This window comes from Pan paniscus, chromosome 11 (genome assembly GCF_029289425.2).
Source record: "Pan paniscus chromosome 11, NHGRI_mPanPan1-v2.0_pri, whole genome shotgun sequence".
Classification (NCBI taxonomy): Eukaryota; Metazoa; Chordata; class Mammalia; order Primates; family Hominidae; genus Pan; species Pan paniscus.
The window spans coordinates 97,352,913-97,377,157 of NC_073260.2; the positions used below are offsets into that span (position 1 = coordinate 97,352,913).

Here is a 24,245-nt window from a genome sequence, read left to right on the forward strand (position 1 = left end):
GAAACAGAGAGGCAATTCCATCTTCAAGGCCTCATCCTTCCTAATATGAGGAAAATTAGGCTTTTGAAATGTTTCCAGGTTACAAGGTACACATTAAAGTGTGTATTTCTGTGCCACTTACACATTTCTGCTCTGGTGCTTTTGTCTTTTCATTTGTAGAATAAAACCTCACAAATCTATATGGAATACCAGATTGGGGGAATACTCAATTAAAATAATTTAATTGCTACTGTTTTCAAGTGTGTACACTGATTGCAATCAAGCTATCAAGAGAAAAAGATGCTTAGGAGGTTTGCTCAAAATGACCAGAAAACTGATTTGTAATGGTCATAATATTACAATGAAGCATTCTGAAGTCCTCGAAAATAGCACCCATAAACAAATGGTATCTGTCTCTTTTCTCCTTACCTATTTGCTTTAGTCAGCCTCTGTTTCTCCATGGATACTGCAAAGATAAATTTCTGCCTTATCATATGATAAATTCCTACTTGGTAAGAAAAAAACTGGGATGTGTTTAACAGTTCTTAGAAGACCACTTTGTGGATGTCCACTTGTAGACAAAGGTGGTGGATTATTACCACCATATGACAGCAAAAGACCTAGCCATTGATGTTCAAAACAGCAATTCAGCAAATCAGCCTGACATCCCTGGAATTCTGAATTTTGATAGAATCTACAATAGTATGTGAAGGACTCAGTAATAATACCATTTTATTCGGTCTACCCAGGTCAGCTAGTGTTATTCAGCCCCAAACCCTCCTCCTCTTCTCTTTTTTTTTTTCCATAGTTTTCTTAATTATCTCCATATAGTGAATAGAGGGTCATTTTAAGGAAATCATAGGCATAGTAAGACAAAGGTATGGGCGGAGGAGGACATGCTGCCTACAAGCATGTTAGTGGCAGGTCTTTTTACAGGATGGTCCAATTGAAGCAGCATGGTCACTGATAATGCTCTTTGCTTTTTAAAATTGTGATTTTACATTATCATACAACAAATATAATTGTAATTTGTGTTTCAAAATAAATTCAACTGTTTTCATGAACTTTTGGCATTTTGTCACATTTTGTTCAATTATTTTTTTCTTTCAGGAAGTTAGGGGAGGGGTCTGTAGCTCTCTTTGCCTGTCCTTGTCCTCCCCCGAGCCCATTCCAGTCTGCCACAGCCCAAACTTTGCAGGTTCAAATTCCTTCAAAAATCTCTCTGTGTTAAGAGTCTGCAGGACAGGGCAAGACATGAAATGAGAAAAGGAATAAACAACTCAATACAGCAGCAACAATCACCCCCAGGATTTAGGCAGATTAAGCCTCTCTGCCCTTCCAGCAGGCTCTGGACTTTCCTGCTACCATATTCATGGCATAAACAAGTGCCTTTCCCCATGATCAGCCAAGATAGAATAACTAAAAACAGGACTGGAGATCCAGAAAGAAATATTGATATAGATAGTAACTCATGGTGTGAGCTGGTTCTGTGTTCTAGAGCACACAGTGGCTTCAGAAAGTTAGCCCCAGAGCTCAGGGGCCCCCTGCACTCTCTCTTGAATACTCTGAAACAGAATCCTCTGCAACAGCCACCACCTTGATGTAGAGGATTGAGGCAGGGAGAAGGGAATTTCTAGATTTGGAGAAAAATAATTCTCCTGGTGCCACATACCCAGCTGGCATCTATCCTGTCCAAAGCTTACCTTGAATATGTTGCCAAGCCTCATAGTGATTAACGGGTTTGTATAGAAGCTTCTTGGATTTGATTGGTCCATCCCCAAAGTAAGGCTCAGAGCTGATGTTGATGACAGCAAAGTTATGTCCAGTGTCAATCACGTTTGGGGCATTCAGGGGCTTCGGAAGAACTAAATACAATTTCAGAAGGCAGATTAGTCCTTCGGCTTTGAGGTTTTGTGATTGTTCTTAGGTAGAGGTAGAAGATATGTTTTACATGTCCAACAAAGTCCTCTTAAAGTTTTCTGCTCAGACTCAGTGAGATCACCTGCTCTCTAAGCTCTCTGCTTTGCTTTTGCTTCCCCAACCCATTATCCTCAAAGTGCTTCCTTAAAATAAATGAGCCCCTTTGCTCAAGACCCTTCAATGGATTCTCATCACATGTAGGATAAAACCAAAAATTCATACCGTGACCAGCCAGGCCTTGAGTGATTAAGCCCCTGCCCACTCTCCAGCCTCCTCTTCCCCTCACCTAGTACCCTCCAGTCCCACTGACCTTTCACTTCATCCAACTAACAAAGCACGAACCTCCTTTCTTTAGATTGATTGTGGATGTCTGTCTTCTGCAAGGAATGCTCCACCTCCCATTATTCTCCCAGTTAATTCTTAGCTCTGATGTGAATATTCCACAGGTGGCTATCATAGAAACTGAATTAAGGTATTGTATACTTTCACAGAACCTCTACTTTTCCTTCATGGTGATTTTTAGGGTTTATTACTCTTTGTAGTATGATTATTTGATTATTTGATATTGGTCTTTCTTCTAGATCATAATTCATTCTCTCTCTCTCTATATATATCTCTCTCTTTCAGCCAAACAACTCAAATTTATTATAGTTCTAGAAGTCAGAAGTCAGACATGGGTCTCACTGTGCTAAAATTAAGGCATTAGCAAGGCTGTGTTCCTTTCTGGAGGCTTAGGAGATAATCTGTTTCCTTGTTCTTTCTAGCTTCTAGAGACCGCCTGCATTCCTTGGCTCAAGGCTCCTTCCTATCCCTTCAAAGTCTACAACATCAGGCCTCTCTGATCCTTCTTTGACCACCACATCTCTGACTATTGTCAGGAAAGTTTCTCTACTTTTAATGACTCAAGGGATTGGAGCGGGTCCACTCAGATCATCTAAAACAATCTCCCCATCTCAAAGACCACATATTCTCAATGGGGATGACAGCGCCCCAGAAACAATGAAAATTGGTTCTTGGAGGATGCAAACATTTTAGATATTACAATGGGTTGCAGCCCGCCAAAGAGCCATAGTACATAAAGAGATATAAAGTACATCTGTGATAATAAAATCTTATGGTGATGAGGGAGAGTTCTGGAATACAATTTCTAAAAGAGCTCCTTAGTGGGATGGTAATAAAAAGGTTGTGAAACACCACACTACACTCTAAATTCCATTAGGGCAAAGACTGTGTATTTGTTCACCAGCACCGACCAGGTGCTGAATTATTGTTTGTGCAGTGAATATCCAATGAGCTCTATAGTTCCCTTGGCCCAGCCTTCTTAGAAATGCATAACTCGTTTTGTTTTTCCTCCCCAAGAGTGTGTATTATACAATGCAGAACCTTTCAGATTTCAGAGGACATTGCAATGTTCAGTAATTTTTCCTTTTCTTTCTGTCTCAATGCTTTGGCTCACCTTCCTTAGACATAACCTTCAAGTCTTTGCTTAAATATCTTCTCAGGAAGGCTTGACTACCCTATTTAAAATTACAGTCACCACTCCAGCCCTGCCCCAGCATTCTCTACCCCCATTTCTGCTTTAATTTTCTCCAAGACACTCAGCATTTTAGTGAACTGTACATTTTACTTATTTATTTGCTCACTGTTTATCTCCTTGTGGGAATGTAAGCTCCATGATGAGTCTTTTTCCCCCTGTATTATTCACTGCTCTATTCCCAGTGCCTAGAACAGGGGCTGAAACATAATAGGCCTAAAGTAAATTCTATTGACTAAGTGACGACTTAGGAAGTTGTCCAAGGTCAGGATAATAAAGCCAGTAAGAAGCAGTATCCCCTAACTGGAGGCAGATCAAGCCAATATTAAGTTAGATAAGTCTGAGTACACATTTCACTTAGGCTAGAAAGGAGGGCAGTGCTGTAAGTAAATTTGTTCAAGTAATGCTTTCCTTGTGTGATAAAATAAGGCCACCCCTTTCTTTAAACCAGCAGATGCACATTTTATTACAGCCATTAATGTCAGTCTGTGATACTTTTACAAGGGTTTAAAAATTGCTACAAAGGCTTCCTCTTAGTAATCTACTATTTTATTTTTTGCCTTTTAATCATTTTTACTGAGATGGAACATACATATTGTAAAGCGTGAATATCTTAAGTGTATTTAGCTCAAGGGACTTTACCTATGTGTACACCCATGTAACCACCACTCAGATTAAGATAGAAAATATTCCCAGCCCTCCAGAAGGCACCTGTGTGCCCTTTTCCAGTCAATATCCTCTACCCAGAGGTAGCCTCTATTCTGACTTCTGTGACTGAAGATTAGTATTGCCTGTTCTTTAGCTTTATATAAATGGAATCATAAAGCATGTACTTCCTTTCACTGGTTATCATGTTTGCAAGATTCATCCATACTGTTGCGGAAATTAATTCTTTTTTATTACTGTTTAATATTCCTCTGCATGATTTTATGGGCTAAATTGTATTCTCCCCAAATCACACGTTAAAGTCTTAACCCCTAGTACCTCAGGATGTAACCGTATCTGGACATAAGGCCTTTAAAGAAGTAATTAATTTAGAATAAGTTTATTAGGGTTTGCCATAATCCAATATGACTGGTGTCCTTGTAAGAGGATTAAATTAGGACACAAGTACAAAGGGAAGACCCTGTACCTGTGTCCTAATTTAATCTCCCTGTGAAGATACAGGGAGACAGTGGCCATCTACAAGCCAAGGAGAGAAGCCGCAGAAGAAATAAACTCTGCTGATGCCTTCATCTTGGACTTGTAGCCTCCAGAATTATGAGAAAATAAATTCCTGTTGCTTAAGCCACTCAGCCTGTAGTACTTTGTTATGGCACCCTAGCAAACTAATACATATGAATATACTACAATTTGTGATTAGTGTATCCTTTCTAATGTTGATGGACATTTGAGTTAATTTCAGTTTGGGGCTACTATGAATACAACTGCTCTGAACATTCTTGAAGATGTCTTTTTTGAACATAATACAGCCATTCTTTTGAGCATATACCTAGGGGTGGAACTGCTGGTTCACAGGCTAAGTAAATGTTTAGGTTTAGTACAAGTTGCCAGTTTTCCAAAGTGACTGTATCAATCTGTACACTGGTGTTAAAGCCTAGTGTCTGTTTTTTGTAAATACTATAATAAAAGATGCTGATTAAATTGATTAAATTCCCTAATGGCTATTTACATTTTATGGCTGCCAGTCAATGTGACAGCAAAGAGACAGCAGTGACTTAGGACTGGAGAAGCTTCTACACATTGATGTTGTGTGCCATGTCTTTCACTACAAACTAAAAACTAGACCCAGTGACTCTTCTGTGTATTCACCACATGGTTTGTTTTGGACGTATGTCCATGGGTAGCAAACATTCCCAGAAGCTTAAAAGTAGGGTAATTTTTCTTGTCTGCATATCATTTCCTTTCTTCCAAGAACATGCAAGATGCAAGAAATTATTTTAATCATGTGAATGTTCTACCAAATAAAACAGATTTGGGCTCTTTCCTATTACCAAAAGTAATAATAAGAAGGAGGATTCTGAGGTGGTTCATATGGATTCTCAGGGCACAGAATCCAAATCTATGGGGTTGCATTTACGCAACTGTTGTTATTGGCCTTTAAAAAACAGATTATGTTCTGAGTATTTACAGCATTTCATTTATAGAAGTTACCTCTGAGATCTCCCAAGAGATTACTAATGAAGTAACGAAAGGGGGCCAAATACAAATCAACTTTGGTCACCTCACAGTCTCCTCCTCTGTAACACAAGAGACTCAGAAAGGAAAATGGTCCAGAAGAGATAGTGCTGGGTTTGGAGTCAGAAGATCCAGGTTTAATACTAAGATTTGTGCTTACAATGTGTGCTACTGTATAAAGTTGACCCTTTGTATCTGTGGGTTCACATCTGTGGATCAGCCAACTGTGGATCAAAAATATTCAGAAAACAAATTGTGTCTGAACATGCACAGACTTTTTTTCTTCTCATTATTCTCTAAACAATACAGGACAGCAACTATTTACAGAGCATTTACAATGTATCAGAAATTACAAGTAATCTTAGCTTAGTATCTTTCCTAGAATATATGCCAGAGAGCTGTTAGGTATTCTTGTCTAAACAGGTGATTAAGTAACTTGCGGATTTAAAATTCCTTGCTGTAGCTACGTACACCAGCCAAGTTAACATGGACTTACCTCCATTTTAGTTCTTCCACTCAAGCCACAAATCTACACACAAACACTCAGATTAATTTGAATTTTGAAATACTAATTTATAGCAGGAAAAATGCCCACAGCCCTGAATGTGAAAAGACATTCATGTTAATTATATAGCATAGCCTGGGCTTCTTATTAAGTGAGTAATCCTCAAAATAGGGATTCTCCAAATAATTCTCTACAATAATGAATAGGAAGTCACAACGGCAATGCTAACCTTCTTGTGAAATATAATCACTACCAGATATGTTGTGCCTGACACAACTCCAAGTATTGTATGTGTTTAACAAGGCTTCACAATAACCCTAAGAGGTACCTAAATTATGCTTCATTTGCAAATATAGAGACACTCAAAAAGGTAACTTCATTTGGTCAAGGCCACCCACAAGATTATGAGCTGTTAGGGACAAAATCAAACCTGGGGCTGTGTGACTCCACAGTTCATACTCTTAATTTCTTCACTCTAGTTTCATGCATATAATTTTTTAAAGGCTTACTATCCTGGAAATTACCCCAAAGGTATTTTAGTGGTCGCATACATTTCTGTCTAGAAGCAGCAATACAAAAACATAATGCATCAAGGACACAATCCCTTTTTCTGGGAAATGAACTTACCTTTAACAGAAATGTTGAAGGGCTTTTCCACCATCCCAGCCACTGTGTTCACACTGCAGACCCAAACTCCTGAGTCAGGGGGGAGGATCCGGTGGATGGTGAATATGGCTACTGAGAAATGATCCGTATGGTTAAAGTCTTTTGGCTGAAAAGGTCAAATACAAAAAAATAAAAACTTCTAGGGAGGCATAAACGCAAAGGTCCATAACATTGACCCCATCTCATTGTTTAATAAGAAGTTTCCTAGGAGAGATCAAGAAGCTAAATGTAATGCTAATATAATTATTGGCTTATTTCCAAAGCTATTGTAGTAGCCCTGAAAGTTTATTTTGGATTGATGCCCTGTCAGATCCTGCTGTTGTATTTGTGTGTTTAGGAGTACGGGGTAAACACTTACAAGCAAGACACCTGAAGCATGATTTCTTTTAAAGTACTCCTCATAAGATTTGTTCCTTTCCTATCTAACACAGAGATGGCTGCGTGGGAGGACAAAGTGACTTCCTAAGTGTTTGAGAGGCTGTCAAGTGGAGAGTACTGGAAAAATCCAGGGTTCTGAAGAGAGATGGACCTCTGCCATTTTTTTTTTGAGAGACAACAAAGTCTTGTTCCGTGGCTCAGGCTGGAGTGCAGTTGAGTGATCATAGTTCACTGCAGCCTCAAACTCCTGGCCTTAAGTGATCCCCCCACCTCACCCAAGTAGCTGGGACTACAGGTATATGCCACGATGTCCACCTAATTCTTTTTTTATTTTTTAAGAGATGGGGTCTTGCTATGTTGCCCAGGCTGGTCTCAAATTTCTGGCCTAAAGTGATCCTCCCACCTCAGGCTTCCAAAGCACTGGGATCGCAGGCATGAGTCACCGTATCTGGCCTCTTTGCCATTTTTGACCAATTCCTTAGTTACTTAACTTCACCCAGCCAGTTCCCACTTCCGCAAAAAAAAAAAAAAAAAAAAAAAAAAAAAAAGAGAGAGAGAGAGACTAGGCAATGTTAAGTAAGAAGTTACATATAGTTATGGCCAACCTTACTAAATAGTAGCCATTACTTTCATTAACTCATGAAAAAGCCAACAAGATTTTGGAAGCCATCAATTGGCTTCTTCTACCTGATGGGTTGTTTGAGTGGAATCAGGGACATTGAAACGTGGACCCTAGTAATGGTACATTCTACATATTCTTCCCTCAGAAGGTCACTCATACCTGCCTCTGGTCAAGGTGATTTTGGTCATCTTTGATAGAAAAATAGGATAATAAGTATTTCTAAATTTTTAGATTAAAAATACATCAATATCCTAAGGATCACTTTCAACACAAGAGAAATTTGGGGTGGCTCCTGTCTCTGCTGCATTTGGTATAGTTGGGAGAGAGAAGGAAAGCATGTTCGAAAAGTAGCTTGATCCTTTTAAACAAAAAAGAACTGCTGTGATATTACCTAACCATGGGTGAGCATCAGCAATGAGGGCAAAGGGAAGAGGTGGGGAGAAACCCAATGAATGCATTCAGACCTAAGGGACCCCGTGGATTGTAGTTTCAGAACTGGGGAACTCTCCTCTTCTATGCTCCCCTAAACTGCTGCTCCAAAGAGCATAATAGGAGTGGACCGGTCATCAAAACTCCATGTCCTGGTTGCACCTGGTAGCACGTAAATCTGCTGATTCATGGGTTGCAACACCACCTTACTCTCCTGATATGAGTAGTATGAGATATGGGGACACTGCGAGAGCAAAGCTTTGCACAGATTGACACGTACTTCTCCCCATACCAGCTGGACAGTCCTGCAGGATGTGTGCCATCCTTGGCACCCAGCTCTGTCAGTTCCACAGGGGGCATATTCCCAACCTTGCAGAGCAGTACTGGCCAACAGAAGAAATCAGTGAGGCTGCAGTGAGTCAGTTCTGCCTCTCCAGGAATAGGGCATTTTATCAAAGCCAACAACACACTAGCCTAGGAGGATAAAAGCACTGAATGGTATCTATCATTTAGTGGGGTGATTACTACACTGAAGCATCTCATGCTTTAAGAAGGGCAAATTAAGAATGGCTCTTACATGGAGCACTGTCCCATCCGGCTTCACCAGGGTCATTTCTTCATTAGTAGGTAGCGGCCAGCCAGAAGCTTTGCAAATGGGATTAAATTTACCACTGTTTACTTCTATATGATCTGGCAAATCCACTATCTTTGGGGTCATCCTCGGTATGCCTGAAGGAAGAAAACAGCACTGTGAAATCTAATATTTAACAGAGCCAGCAGCAGTAGTAATAATAAAAATAGCTACTTTAGTAAGTCATGCACTGGGCAAGAACTTTGCAAATATTTTACTGTTTTGTCATCACATAAGACACCTGTGATGTGGATGATATTGTGCTCTCCCATTTTATGGATGAGGAGACAGAGGCTCACAGACCAGATTCAGACTCAGATCTTTATAAATCCAGAGTCCACGCCCTTTGCCATGAGGCTGTGCTCCTTTCATGGACCAGGGAGGAACAGTCTCAATATTAAAATGATTATCATGGCCATATCTCCCCTAGACTTTGCTGTTCAATCCCCCTCTTTCTTTTTACACGAATGATTACAAAAATACAACAGACAAAAAACTAGTTCTTCCTCCACTCATCAAATAACCCCATGGTATTGCTGTTCAACAGCATTGACCTCAGTTTAGATATATGAGAGATGTCTCATTCATTGGGAAGTCTGCAAATAGCAGATAACTAAGAGGAAAAGGTGAATAAAGTTGCTCACAAAAGAAGTACATCAAAGAAGTGGAATATAACTTCCCCAAATCAGTATCCACTCAACAGCCAAATCAAAAATGTTGCTGCCAATATTGAAAGAAGGAAAAATGTCTGTGGTGTCAATAAAGGTAATGGTGTCAGGATTTCTTGCCTAATATCTACACAGTAGAGAATGAATAACCCTGAAATATACCAATTTTATTCTGAACCATAGGGACTCAGGGAACTGTGGACTATTTGTAATTGAATGTGAGACATGTTTGAAAATTGTCCAACACTCAGTAAACAATGTAGGCGATAGAGGTGCCCTCAGAGCAGCAGTAACTACAGACTGTTTCTTATCGGTGGTGGGAAGAGGCGGGGTCAATAATGATATTTTATACTGATATCCTACTTCTCAGGCCTAGAATGAAATGGGTAAAGGTGTGGAGGAGAAGGGAAAGAGGTCTAATACTTACAAGGTTATTCCTTGATGTATCTGTAAACTTGGAAAGATTATGGAAAACGTGCCAAGTTTTTCAGCCTAAGTAGCTATTTGAATAGGAATTGAAAAACATGTTTTGACACTTTTAAAGCATTTCTTTCCTTCATCGCCCCCTTGTATTTTCTGAAGCTGGGTGGGGGTGAAGGTGGATGTGCTGGGCTAAAGTGGAATCTGGGAAGGGAGCTACTCTCTGAAAGCCCTAGTGACACCCTGGTTAACCTGTCTTAGATTCTCCCATCAGAATGCACTCCTTTTGCAGCATCAGCAGAAGGGAACAGACAGGAAGGAACAAAGCACAAAATTCAAATTCTTAAACTTCTTAGCTGCCCACGTTCAATACAATCCCCTAGTAGCCCCATGGCATTTCCTTCCCTTTCTAACCACTCCCTGATTCCTGCCCTGTAGTAAAGTCCAGGCTTGGCAAAAGAAGAAAAAATATAAAGTTTAAGGACTTTGAGAAAACACTTACTGGCATCCCACCCCCACTCCCAATATTTGTTCTGATTTCCAAAAGTAACAGAAAAAAAGGCCATAGCTGTATTATTGTGAGTGTAGATTTCACTGGATATGTATTTATTTCAATGGCATTTATATTTATATGATTGAAAAAGCAATACATATTTATTAAGTTTGAAAATACATATGTCTGCTTCTTTTAATTTTAAAAAGTATATTCTAGGACAGTGGATAGCAAACATTTTCTGTAAAGAGAGCAAATACAGTCAGCTTTGCAAGCCATGTTTTCTGCCCTTGTAGTACAAAAGCAGCCACAGACGACATACTATAAATGAATGGAGGTGGCTGTGATCCAAAATTTTTTTCTTTATAATAACAGATGGTGAGAAATAAAAAGGAATGAAGTACTGATACATGCCACAACATAGATAAACCTCAAAAAAGGTGTGGCAAATGAAGCTAGTCACAAATGACGACATATTATACAAACTTGTTTACAGCATATAAAATGTCAAGAACAGGCAATCTACAGAGACAGAAGATATGGTTGACCCTTGAACAATACAGGCTTGAACTGCATGGGTCCACTGACATGTGGATTTTTTTCAATAAATATATTGGAAAATTTTTTGGAGATTTAGGATAATTTGAAAAAACCCACAGACAAACTGTGTAGCCTAGAAATACCAAAAAAATTAAGAAAAAGGTATATCATGCAGGCATAAAATATATACAGATACTAATCTCTGTGTTAATTGACTATGTTATTGGTAAGGCTTCTCGTCAACAGAAGGCTATTAGTAGTTTAGTTAAGTCTTTGGAGAGTCAAAAATTATATGTAGATTTTCTACTGTGAGAAGGGTCAGTACCCCTAGCCCCCATGTTGTTTAAGGTCAACTGCAAATTAATGGTTGTCAGAAATTAGGAAGATTGGAAAATGGAAGTTTCTACTAATGGGTACAAGGTTTGTTTTGGTATGATGAATATGTTGTAAAATTAGATTATGGCAATGATTGCACAGCTCTGTAAATATACTAAAAACCACTGAATTTACATTTTAAAAAGTTGAACATTATAATATAAAAAATGTATCTCTATAAAGCTGTTTAAAAAAAGATAGTGGGCTGGATTTAGTCTGTGGGTTAAAGTTTGCTGACTCCTGCTGAAGAGTAACTTCTGAACTAGAATGACATAAAATTTCATTTTGAGCATAATCTTTTCTATTTGTTTTATTCTTTCTATTGCTTTAAAAATATCCCCTGTCTAAATCCATCCCAAATTGCTCTTTCTCTGTTACGCATGTCCAGGGAAAAGGTTGGTCCTAGAGAAGGGAGCAGAAAAGGTAGGAGAGCTCTCAGCTGGCCAGTCATCACTTAAGCTGCTACAAAGAGCACGTGGTTTATGCCTAGTGCAAAGACAAATAAAGCCTACTATTAGGGTCAGTAGAGCAGAATTAAAATGCTGTGCTTTAGGATTTAGGATAAGCTATTCCCAACTTCTGGATGGAAACAAAAGAGGCTTGAGGATCTTAGGATGCCGGCACAAGAATTACACTACCAAAGCTCAGTTCAGACATGCTGAACATGGCCCTGACTACAGTGTTACCTTGCTTTACCTTCTCTCTCACACTGGAGCCCCTGCCATCCTGGAGAGCAGAGACATCCTTGGAAGCGATCACACATCTCCCCATTGTTGCAGCTGCACCTAAGCTTACAATCTGGCCCGTAAAAACCAGGGTGGCATGCTGTAAACAAAGACATCAAAAAACCAGTATTAATCCAGGGGAAGAGAGGAAACCTAAGGCTGCAGGTGTTTAGTTTTATTTTTCTCTCTAAGCCATCAACTTTGCTGATTTATGTAAGGTAGGGGGTAATTTATCTGAATTACCAGGAACTTAAAAAGCTGGGGAGTTATGCTTCCAAAAAAAGTTGAATGAGCTCCTATCATGCCAACTTTCTTGTAGGTACAACTACATTTAGAAAATAACTTCCTGAAAGCACTTAAGAGTGGGATAGGAAGAAAAAAGACCTGGAAGATTCTGGAGAATTGAAATTTGGAAGATGGGAATGATGTGTTTCCCAATTTTCAGCTTTTAGCCTAACTGTTAGGTACAGTTGACACCACGTATGGAAGCTGCAACTCCAAAGAAAACCTGCAGTCTACTGGCCTGATGCATCAGAGACAGAGTCAGGAAAACCACAGCCACTGGAGAGAGAGGGAAAACCCAGAAAGAGTCAGAGAAAAGTCCCAGATCTTCGGCTGATCCTTGATCCATGCATGCTCAGTATAGACTCAAAGCAGCCCAGCTAAAGATAAAAGAACTAAACTGAGTTTGACCTGATTCCTAACAGTGAGAGTTTGAGGTTTGAATCCTACCAAGTTAATTGCCTGCTAAAACAAAACAAAATCAACATTCCTAAAAGGAATGTATCATATTCCAGAGTCTCCACAATGTAACATTTTCAATGTTCAAGATACAATCCAAAGAAGAAATGGAGAAGTAAGGCCCATTTTTTAAAGGAAAAGAAAATAAATAGAGACCAACTGTGATGACTCAGATGTTGGAATAGACAAGAATTTTAAAACAACTATAATAACTATGCTCAGTAAGGTAAAAGAAGATATGTTCATAACAAATGCAACAATGAGAAACTTCAGCAGGGAAATAGAAACTATTTTTAAAAAGCAAAAGGAATTCTAAAACTGAAAAACACAATATTTGAAATCAAATAATCACTGTATGGACTTAGCAACAGAATGGAGATAACAAAAGAGAGTCAATAAACTTGAAGCAACATCAATAGATAGCCCATCTAAAGAAGAAAAGTAGGAAAAAGGTTGGAAAAAAATGATTTTTAATCCTTAGGGACCCAAGAGACAAAACATCTAACACACATGTAACTGGAGGTCCAAGAAGGACCAGAGAGAAAGGGTTAGACAAAATATTTGAAGAAATAATGGTTTAAATTATCCCAATTTGTTGAAATTTACACATTCAAAAATTTGTTAAGCCCTTAGCAGAATTAAAGTAAACTATGCATAGGCACATCATGGTTAAACTGCTAAAAACTAAAAATCAAGATAATTTAAAATGTTAGCTTTTTAAGACTGTTTCTTTATAGTAGAATATTTAAGCCATTCAAATTATGTTTTGATACTTGTAATAAGCTCCTGGGAGGACAGGGTAGAAGCATTATTTTCCCTTGGAGCTCACTAAACCTGCCAGGACAATTCTTAGAATTTGGTGCATGGCAAATGGATTCTGTTAACTGGGTGTCCTTATTTTGGTCAACTGTAACATTACTAGAAGGCTTCTAACCAAAAATTAATGCAAAAGCTTGTCTTTTGGGGCTCTGATGATTTGTTTTGATTTTGTATTGTATTCACCCAGCTAAAATGCAGTCTTTATTTTTAGTATCAATCACAACTAAGTTATCTACAAATTCAATACAATCACTATCAAAATTGCAATGGTATTTTTCACAGAAATAGAAAAAACAATTCTAAAATTTATATTGAACCACAGAAGACCTAGAATAGCCAAAGCAATATTGAGCAAGAAGAACAAAGCTAGAGACATCACATTACCTGATTTCAAAATATATTACAAAGCTATAGTAATAAAAACAGTATGGTACTGGCATAAAAACAGACATATAGACCAACGGAACAGAATGAACAGCCCAGAAATAAATGTACACATTTACAGTTAACAGATTCAACAAAAGTATGAAGAACACACAACAGGGAAAGGATAATCTCTTCAATAAATAGTCCTGGGAAAACTAGATAACCACAAGCAGAAGAATAAAATTAGAACCTCATCTCATTATATTCAAAACTCAAAACAAAATTGACTAAAGACACAACATAAGACCTGAAATTGTAAAACTACTAGAAGAAAACAGACGGGAAAAGCTTCTTGATACTGATCCGGGCAATGATTTTTTTGGATATGACCTCAAAAGCACAGACAACAAAAGCACAAATAGACAAATGTGATTGCATCAAACTAACAAGCTTCTGCACAGCAAAGAAAACAATCAACAGAGTGAAGAAACAATGTATGGAACAAGAGAATGTATTTCCAAAGTATACACCTGATAAGAGGTTAATATCCAGAATATATAAGGAACGCAAACCACTTAATAGCAAGAAAACAACCTGATTAAAAAATGGACAAAGGACCTGAATAGACATCTTTTTTTTTCTTTTTCCTTTTTTGAGATGGAGTTTCACTCTTGTTGCCCAGGCTGGAATGCAATGGCATGACCTCAGCTCACCACAACCTCCACCTCCCTGGTTCAAGCGATTCTCCTGCCTCAGCCTCCCAAGTAGCTGGGATTAAAGGCATGCACCACCGTGCCTGGCTAATTTTGTATTTTTAGTAGAGATGGGGTTTCTCGTTGTTGGTCAGGCTGGTCTCGAACTCCCAACCTCAGGTGATCCGCCCACCTTGGCCTCCCAAAGTGCTGGGATTACAGGCATGAGCCACCGTGCCCAGCCGACATCTCTTAAAAGACGACATACAAATGGCCAACAGGTCTATGAAAAATACTCAACCTCACTGATCATCAGGGAAATGAAAATCAAAACCACAATGAGATATCACATGATGCCTGCTAGAATGGCAAGGATGTAGATAATAGGGAACCCTTGTATGCTGTTGGTGGGAACGTAAATTGGTACAGTCATTATGGAAAACAATAAGGAAGTTCTTCAAAACACTCAAAATAGAACTGCCATATGATCCAGCAATCCCATTTCTGGTATATATCCAAGAGAAATGAAATCACTATCTCAAAGAGACATCTGTTTTCTCATGTCCATTGCAGCATTGCTTACAGTAGCCAAAATATGGACTTGACCATTTGTCCATCCATGGATGAATGGATAAAGAAAATGTGGTGTGTACACATATATAATGGCATATTATTCAGCCTTTGAAAAGAAGGAAATCCTGTCATTTGCAACAACACGGATGAACCTGGAGGGCACCATGCTAAGTGAAATAAGCCAGGCATATAAAGACCAATACTGTAAGATCTCTTCTATAAGTGGAGTCTGAAAAAGTCAAACTTATAGAAGCAGAGTAGCATAGTGGTTCCCAGGGACTACAGGGTGGAGGAAATGGGGAGATGTTGGTCAAAGGGCAAAAACTTTTAATTACACAGTAGGATAAGTAAGTTCTGGAGTTCTAATAGACAATGTGGTAGCTAAACTTAATATTACTGTATTGTACACTTGAAATTTGCTGAGCAATTTTAAATGCTCTCACCACACCTCCACACACAGATAACTGTGTGAGGTGATGGATATGTTAATTAGCTTAACAGCAGTAATCATTTCACAATGTATAGATATATCAAAATATCACATTTTGCACCTTAGCTACATACAATTTTTATTTAGCAATTAGACCTTGATAAAGCTGGAAAAAAACTTAATCACAACTTGTTACTCAAAGCAGATGGTAGAAAGGTTAAGAACTATTAATAAGCATAAAGGAAATCTGACTACTGAAATCAAGTTTCTGTTGGGATGGCAGAAGACCTTAAAATATCACGAAGCCTTGATTTTTTTAGTTTCTAGAATACACTAGAACTTTCTTCCTGGCAAAGTGTTCTGAATGACTTTGAATTATCACATATTTGCACAGTGGAATTCCCCTGTTCTCTTTATTGTCCCCACTATTTGCTTCAAAAATTTCTATTATTGCTTATTTCCTCAGATAGAAACCAGCCCTGATACATAAAACTTGCCAATGTACAATCTATTGTTGACTATTCTAAATCCTGGACTATTAAAGGAGACCATGTCCTTAAGTAGTTACTGTTAGAAATGTCTCCTTGCTTTCCTACTGCTTTTTGGATGGAATGAACAGGATAGTAATTGTTGAAAGGAGTCTGGAAGAATATTAGAACGGTTCTATTCATAAAATCTTGGTGATTTCTTGAGCCAGGAATGGGCTGAGATGAGTTCATGAAATGTACTCTTATAAACCTGGGCAAGAAACTACCATCAGAGTGAACAGGCAACCTACAAAATGGGAGAAAATTTTCACAACCTACTCATCTGACAAAGGGCTAATATCCAGAATCTACAATGAACACAAACAAATTTATAAGAAAAAAACAACCCCATCAAAAAGTGGGCAAAGGATATGAACAGACACTTCTCTAAAGAAGACATTTATGCAGCCAAAAGACACATGAAAAAATGCTCATCATCACTGGCCATCAGAGAAATGCAAATCAAAACCACAATGAGATACCATCTCACACCAGTTAGAATGGTGATCATTAAAAAGTCAGGAAACAACAGGTGCTGGAGAGGATGTGGAGAAATAGGAACACTTTTACACTGTTGGTGGGACTGAAAACTAGTTCAACCATTGTGGAAGTCAGTGTGGCGATTCCTCAGGGATCTAGAACTAGAAATACCATTTTACCCAGCCACCCCATTACTGGGTATATACCCAAAGGATTATAAATCATGATGCTATAAAGACACATGCACACGTATGTTTATTGCGGCATTATTCACAATAGCAAAGACTTGGAACCAACCCAAATGTCCAACAATGATAGACTGGATTAAGAAAATGTGGCACATATACACCATGGAATACTATGCAGCCATAAAAAATGATGAGTTCATGTCCTTTGTAGGGACATGGATGAAATTGGAAATCATCATTCTCAGTAAACTATCGCAAGGACAAAAAACCAAACACCATATGTTCTCACTCATAGATGGAAATTGAACAGTGAGAACACACGGACACAGGAAGGGGAACATCACACTCTGGGGACTGTTGTGGGGTGGGGGGAGGGGGGAGGGATAGCATTAGGAGATATACCTAATGCTAAATGACGAGTTGATGGGTGCAGCACACCAGCATGGCACATGTATACATATGTAACTAACCTGCACATTGTGCACATGTACCCTAAAACTTACAGTATAATAATAATAATAATAATAATAATAAAAAGAATTTAAAAAAAAACAAAAAAACCTGGGCCCAGAGACACATTCACTACAAAGCTGATGAAGTTTATGTTCTAGAGACTGCTGGCATGCACCGCTTCCTGGGTCCTAGCAAAGTGTTCATAGTTTGCGTAACATTTTAATTTTTTTAAAAAAAGAAGGGATCTGCCCCCTGCCTGGAGTCACCTTTTACCTTAACATACACACTTCAGAGGCCAGATGGGATTTCTCCACTGCTGTGGCTCACTGCATGTTCCAGGGGGGCAGACATAGCATTTAGAGGGAACTGAATGAGGTATTGCAGGTGGCTGAAGCTTACTTTTGTGTAACTCTCCTCTTTGTCCTCCTCCTCCAAGCCCCTGGAGCTATGCTGTCCAGTACAGTTAGCCACGTGTGGCTATGGAACTCTTAAAATATAGCTAGTCCAAACTGAAATTTCAAAGACTTACTATGAAAAAGGGAATGTAAAATATCTCATTAATACTTTTTTCTATTGATTACATGTTGAACTGATAATATTTTTAACATATTGGGTTAATAGATCAAAATTATTTCACCTATTTCTCCTCACTTTTTTAATGTGGACACTAGAAAATTTTAAATTCTATATGTGGATGGCTTATATTTCTACTGAACTGCTCTGCCCTGGAGCATTGTTATCAAGTTGCTGGGACCCCATCGTAGCTACCTTTAGTGCCGGATATGGGAAACGCTGACTTTGTGAGATAAACACTGAAAAGCCTTTGAGCTCTGGCTAATTCACAGTATTAATATACATTAGGGAGGTTCTGTCACATTTGTCTGCAGGTTCATGTTGAGCTACTATGCAACAGTAGATGTGAAACGCATACTGAAAAGTGGATGTCAGATGCACTCCACACAGCCTGGTCAAATGGGAAAGCTTGTTTTACAAAGGGCAGAGGGACTCTGAGTAGATGATGTTAGTACTACTTGCATAAGGTCCACGGCAGGTAAGATTTTAACTTCTTCAATTTTTGAGCCCCAAATCCTGTCTGGATCTGACATAAAAGCTCTGATTTTGATTTTTTTTTTTTTTAAACGAGGTCTCACTCTGTTGCCCAGGCTGGAGTACAGTGGTGCAATCATAGCTCACTGCAGCTTCAAACTCCTGGGCTCAAGGGATCCTCCTGCCTCAGCCTCCTGAATAATTGGGACAACAGGCATGTGATACCATGCCTGGCTAAAGCTGTGACTTTATGATTCACTGAAAAAAAAAAAAAAACAAGTCTTCTATGGTCTTCCTACTCAAAGCGTGGTCTGAAAACCAATAATATCAGAACTACTTGGGAGCCTGTTAGAAATGCAGAACCTCGGGCCCCAGTCCATGCCTACCAAATCAGAATCCGTGCTTTAGTAAAGATCCCCAGATGATAGTTATGAGAAGTACTTTCTATGCGGTCTAGATTTTTATTGTGAAAGTATAATTAACATTGGATGTAAACATCCATGATTCAAAATCCTGTTGTCCAGTAGTGGGTAGCTAAGCAGTCCAGGTATATCCGATGTTGTGATTTACAGCAAACTGGATCTCCTTTATATACCTGCTAGAACATTTTCTGTCCAAGGGTGTGATTGGTGCATACCTTCATTGCACTGCAGACCCTTCCAGCCTGTGGCACAGGAACACCCATAGGGGTCAGGGAGACAGAACACATAAGCCTTGCATCCCTCTTGTCCACTGCACCTTTCTTTACAAGTTCTGCCAAATGTGTGCAGTTCACAAGCTTTGGGAGGAAAAGAAAAGATGATTCAGAGTCAAATATGCAACCCCTTGAAATACATAATTCTTTAGATTCATTTCTCTTAGTCTAGTGAATATGGGAAACAGTCAAATCTCAGCTGTGGCATGGGAGGATGAACACACCCTTATGGCCCATTTTACTGATAATGAAACTGCCCCACAGAGCAGACATCAGGGACATCACTCACAATCATGCAGGTTTGTGCAGTGCACAAACCTAGGGGGCAGCATTCACACTGTAAACATCACGGATCTGTATATTTATTATAACTTTCCAGTGGTTGGCATTAAAGAACCTTTAGGAAAAGGCACCTTTTTCTAATTCACACACAGGTACCAGCTGACCTAACAGAGGCCATTTAGCTTCCATTCCCATCTGTGTCCAGATCTAAAATTCTAGATCCAGCAACAATGGCTTTTTAAATCCACAGCTTACTTATCAAGTCTCTTGACTTACCCTTCTCACATGTCCTTCCCATAAACCCAGGAGGGCAAATGCATTCTCCAGTATCTTCATGGCAGACACCATTGTTCATACAAGCAGTACAGAGATGGTTGCATTCAGGTCCCCACTTCTGGGCTTCACATCCTTTTGTTAAGGAAAACAAGGCTGTGATGAGTAGAGCACATTCGCTCAACACATCTTTATTGAGCACCTACTGTGTGTCAGTCATTCAGTAGACAATGGTGAATAAAGATAAAATACAGGCTCTGCTCTCTAAAAGCTCATTGTCTAATATGGGAGACAGATATGTAAACAGGAAATCGCGACAGAAACAAAGACAAGGAGTACCTAACTGTATCTGGTGGATAGAAGAGGGCATAAAGGAAGGCTTCCCAGAGGATATGGTATGCAAGCTGAATCTGCAGGACCAACTAAGTAGCAAAGAACATAAGGCTGGAGAGTGTCTTCCAGGCAAAGACAAGGCATGGGAAGACAGCATGGCATGTCCAGGGAGCTGCAGGTATGGTTACAGGCTGGAGCTGTGGTTTTCAAAGTGTGGTCTCTGACCAGTAGCATCCCCATCATCTGGGAATCTGTTAGAAATGCAAACCCCAGATCCCACCCAACCACCCAACCACGACCTACTGAATGAGAAATTCTAGAAGTGGCCTAGTAATCTGTGCACATTGGTGTCAGAAGTGTTGTGTTCAGTGAGAGCAGAGATTAGGAAAAACACTTTGGTTTTCCTATCTCAAACAACTATATATCAACATGTATAGGTATGTCTGACCTTCCTAGAAGATGTACCCCATTTATCCTCTGAGTACACCTAGTACATGGTGTTATATCAGACTCCAGAGAAACTAGCTAAATGAAATAAAGGCAAATTGCTTCCTTGACATTCAGACTCTCCTGAGTAGTGGAATAAAAGGGGATGTCACTTGCGTCTCCCAAGTCCACAGAAACTTCATGTAAAGGTAGCTGTGAGGCAAGCTACTAGAAGCTGAATATTGCAGTTTTTCTATCATCATAAATTATATTTTTTAAGATTCATATTACACAAAGCCTGCTCTGACATTTAATAGAAGTCAAGCACAGTAGTCATCCAGGAGGAAACAGGTCCTGGGTACATGGAAAGATTCCTCTCGACTCAAGCCCAAATAGTCCTGCCTATAAAATACCATGCTATATTTTATGTCCATAGAGGTGGCTAAGCATGGAGCATAAACTAGAGGAACCACACTTCTCATACTTATATTGTCATTTTTCAATATTTATTTAGCTAATTATACATGTGCCTACTCTGATTGGGAATGACCCAAAGGACAGGGATTTATCTTATGATCCTGTATTCTCAACACCAACACAATTCTTGGCACAGAGTTATGACCAACACATTTTGGTAAATGAATGGGGGAACATAACGCAAAGCAAATGAATTGGAGATGGCAATCGTTAGAGGAATGACAGAGAAGCCCAGGCATTTAGACCTGAAGACTTCAATATTTAATATTATGAAAACCTGATCTAGCTGGGGAAAATTCAGGGCAAATCATTTTCTTTCTATTTGTGAAGTTCCTGTAAAAATTACAGGAAAATGTAATGGTGATATTTATGCCCCCACTTCAATAGTTATAATGGAGAAAAAAAGTTTTTACTAGTTCTAACTCTTAGATTTTTCAAAACTGAAAATAAAAATCACACATAAGAGTTAAATGACCTGGGAAGTGTGGGATTTACAGGAGGCAATGTTTAAGCAGATGTTAGTCTAACCCAAGAGGTCCAACTCATCCCCCTAGAGCAGACACGTTTCAGTGAGACTGCTTTACTCATTGTGATCCCCCTTTTTATATGGATGATTATGCTGTAAAAATGTGAGCTTCTAGTGCCTATAATGTGTAGACTCCACCCTTGTCTATAGCTCACTGGTCTAGGCTGATAGACATCTAATATATGTTAGGCCAATCTGATTATTTATCCTGGAAATTCAAAATTTGGAAGTGAAAGAAACATTGCTGAAGCTGAGATATGGTAAAAGCAGCATCTTAGAGAGAAAGCCCACTCCCTTACCTCCCCACACCCACCACAACTGAGCCTCAGCTCTTCCTTGAAGCTTATCTTTTCTGGAACTTGCTTTATAGTTTTTGTTTTTGTTTTTGTTTTTGAGACAAGGTCTTGCTCTTTCAACTAGCCTGGCCCACTGCAACCTCGACCTCCCGAGCTTGAACTATCCTCCCACCTCAACCTGTCAAATAGCTAGAACTACAGGCATGCATCACCATGCCTGGCTAATTTTTGTATTTTTTCTAGAGATGGGGTTTTGCCATGTTGCCCAGGCTGGTCTCAAACTCTTGAGCTCAAAGTGCCTCTCAAAGTGCTGAGATTACAGGCATGAGCCACCGTACCCAGCCACTTTTCAGCTTTCCCATAAATTTATTAAGAGTCCTTAGTGTCCCCCTCTGGTATGGTTTGGCTGTGTCCCTACCCAAATCTCATCTTGAATTGTAGTTCCCATAATCCCCACGTGTTGTGGGAGAAACCCAGTAGGAGGTAAGAGGTCATTTAATCATGGAGGCAGTTGCCCTCATGCTGTTCACATGATAGTGAGTGAGTTCTCATGAGATTTGATGGTTTTATATGGTGCTTCCCCCCTCCTTCACTCTCATTCTTCTCTCTCCTGCCGCCATGTGAAGAAGGATGTGTTTGCTTCCTCTTTTGCCATGATTGTAAGTTTCCTGATGTCTCCCCAGCCATATTGAACTGTGAGTCAATTAAACCTCTTCCCTTAATAAATTACCCAGTCTCAGGTATGTCTCAATAAAGAGCATGTGAGATTAGAAATGATTTGCCCTGAGAAAAGAAAATGATTTGTCCTGAGTTTTCCCCAGCTATATCAAGTATTTGTAATATTAAATATTTAAGTCTTCAGGTCTAAATACCTGGGTTTCTCTGTCATTCCTCTAATGATTGCTATCTCTTATTCATTTGCTTTGCAGCATAAGAACAGACCAATACAACCTCCAACCAATCCCTGGTTTTTGCTTAAGAAGCCATGGTTAGTTTCTGTTATTTGCAACTAAAAATCCTAACAACCTAACAACTACACCATCACAAATGGTGGCCTCTCCATCACTTACTCCGGACTATCAGCCTGGTGAAGGCCGAGGTGAAGAGGTTTCCTCCTATATACCTGGCCGAGTACACTCCAGCATCCTGGGGCTGAGCATGAGACAGGTGTACTTCTAGAATATCAGGTACTTCATGCCGGGGCACTGAATGGATGAAGGAACCTAGTAAGAGGGAAGAGTGAAGAACCATAGGTCACACTGAAACATACCTGCTTCCTTGTCTGGTTTCTTCACTTAATCAGCTTTCCCTGACATGGTCAAGAAAATGTGCTCTCACATATTGGATGTGGGAGAAGAATGAAAATGCTGAACTATTCAGTACTCTCTCAATAGTCAAGAAAGTCATAGTGATAGAACAGATAGGTTAGTCTGTGGGATCTACCACCAAACACATGAAGACGGGGGTGGTCTAAGTTCTTACATTCTACAGGGAGAGGTGAACATAGTTGGAAGGCAAAGTTAGGTGAAAAATGATAGGTAACCCTGTCAACTAACCAATTAACCAAGAGATATCTATAATCGCTACTCCGATCTGGAAGTCCTATCCACTCACAGACTTCAGAATGATCCCCATCAATATTCCAGCTGGATCAGGCAACTGACACTGGGTGGTACGAAACCATAGCTAGGACCTAGACACATTTGTATTACACAGTTGGACTGCCAGAACTGCTAACAATTGGCTTCCCATGTTTACTGTGGTAATTTCCTAAACCTTGCAATCAACAATGTCACAATCAAAGAAACTCACATTTTATATGGCTGAAGTTGGGATCTCACATTATGATGGGGTTTTATTGTATGTACATATACCATGTACATTCATATATATGAATTCCACTTTAATATCCTTAAGTAACCAAATATGTCACCTAAGAGGGCTTCTATCATACACAGAATTTGAAAGTTTGCATCATAGCAGCTTTAATTCAAACATCTGCCCACAAGACCACAATAGTAAAATGATCCAATATGTTGTACGTTATCTGATATCTCACATCGTACTGGGGAAAGCAATGAAACACATACTCACCATTTTTGTAAATCACTGCATCTTCTTCTTTAATCAATACCTTTTTGAAAGATATGTTCACGTTATCTCCCTTGTCCACAGTCATAGTTAAAGTAGCTGGTAGGAAGGAAGCTATTAAAAGAGAGAAAACAAATACCAAAAATGGGATCACACATTTTCTCCAGGAGCAATTGAGCTTTGAGACTCAGAAAATGAGGGCTGGCACTTGCTAAGTGTCAGATGGTTTTTCTAATGTGAAAAACAGTGGTGGCTAATGCGTTTTAACCTTTCTTAACATTATGTACCTTTTTAAGATTCTGATGAAAGGGATGGTCACTTCCTTTATAAGAGTGTAAATATATACAAACAATATGCCTATACACAATTTTTCTATTCAGTGGTTGGGGAGATGAGGACTTCGTGCTGATTAGTTCAGAATGAATATCCCTTATCTGAAATACTTAGGACCAGAAGTGTTTCAGATTT

General features: G+C 39.2%; 1 protein-coding gene and 1 long non-coding RNA gene across 6 annotated transcripts in view; one reads left to right on the forward strand and one right to left on the reverse strand.

Annotated features, from left to right (window-relative positions):
• Nucleotides 1–24,245, forward strand: part of LOC117981663 (uncharacterized) — a 111,936-nt gene that overhangs the window by 68,005 nt on the left and 19,686 nt on the right. The window lies entirely within an intron of this gene.
• TEK (TEK receptor tyrosine kinase) overlaps nucleotides 1–24,245 on the reverse strand; it is a 122,537-nt gene that overhangs the window by 39,271 nt on the left and 59,021 nt on the right. For 3 of the 5 annotated variants that reach the window (XM_008956111.5, XM_003830698.6, XM_008956112.5), the window contains 8 exons: nucleotides 23,781–23,891; nucleotides 22,757–22,909; nucleotides 19,632–19,763; nucleotides 19,017–19,157; nucleotides 12,035–12,163; nucleotides 8,789–8,940; nucleotides 6,744–6,888; nucleotides 1,683–1,844 (listed from right to left, as the gene is read on the reverse strand). In XM_008956111.5, coding sequence (XP_008954359.2) covers nucleotides 1,683–1,844; nucleotides 6,744–6,888; nucleotides 8,789–8,940; nucleotides 12,035–12,163; nucleotides 19,017–19,157; nucleotides 19,632–19,763; nucleotides 22,757–22,909; nucleotides 23,781–23,891 — 1,125 coding nt within the window. The remainder of the gene's footprint in view (nucleotides 1–1,682; nucleotides 1,845–6,743; nucleotides 6,889–8,788; nucleotides 8,941–12,034; nucleotides 12,164–19,016; nucleotides 19,158–19,631; nucleotides 19,764–22,756; nucleotides 22,910–23,780; nucleotides 23,892–24,245) is intronic. The other 2 variants (XM_034967271.4, XM_034967272.4) reach the window with 1 other exon arrangement.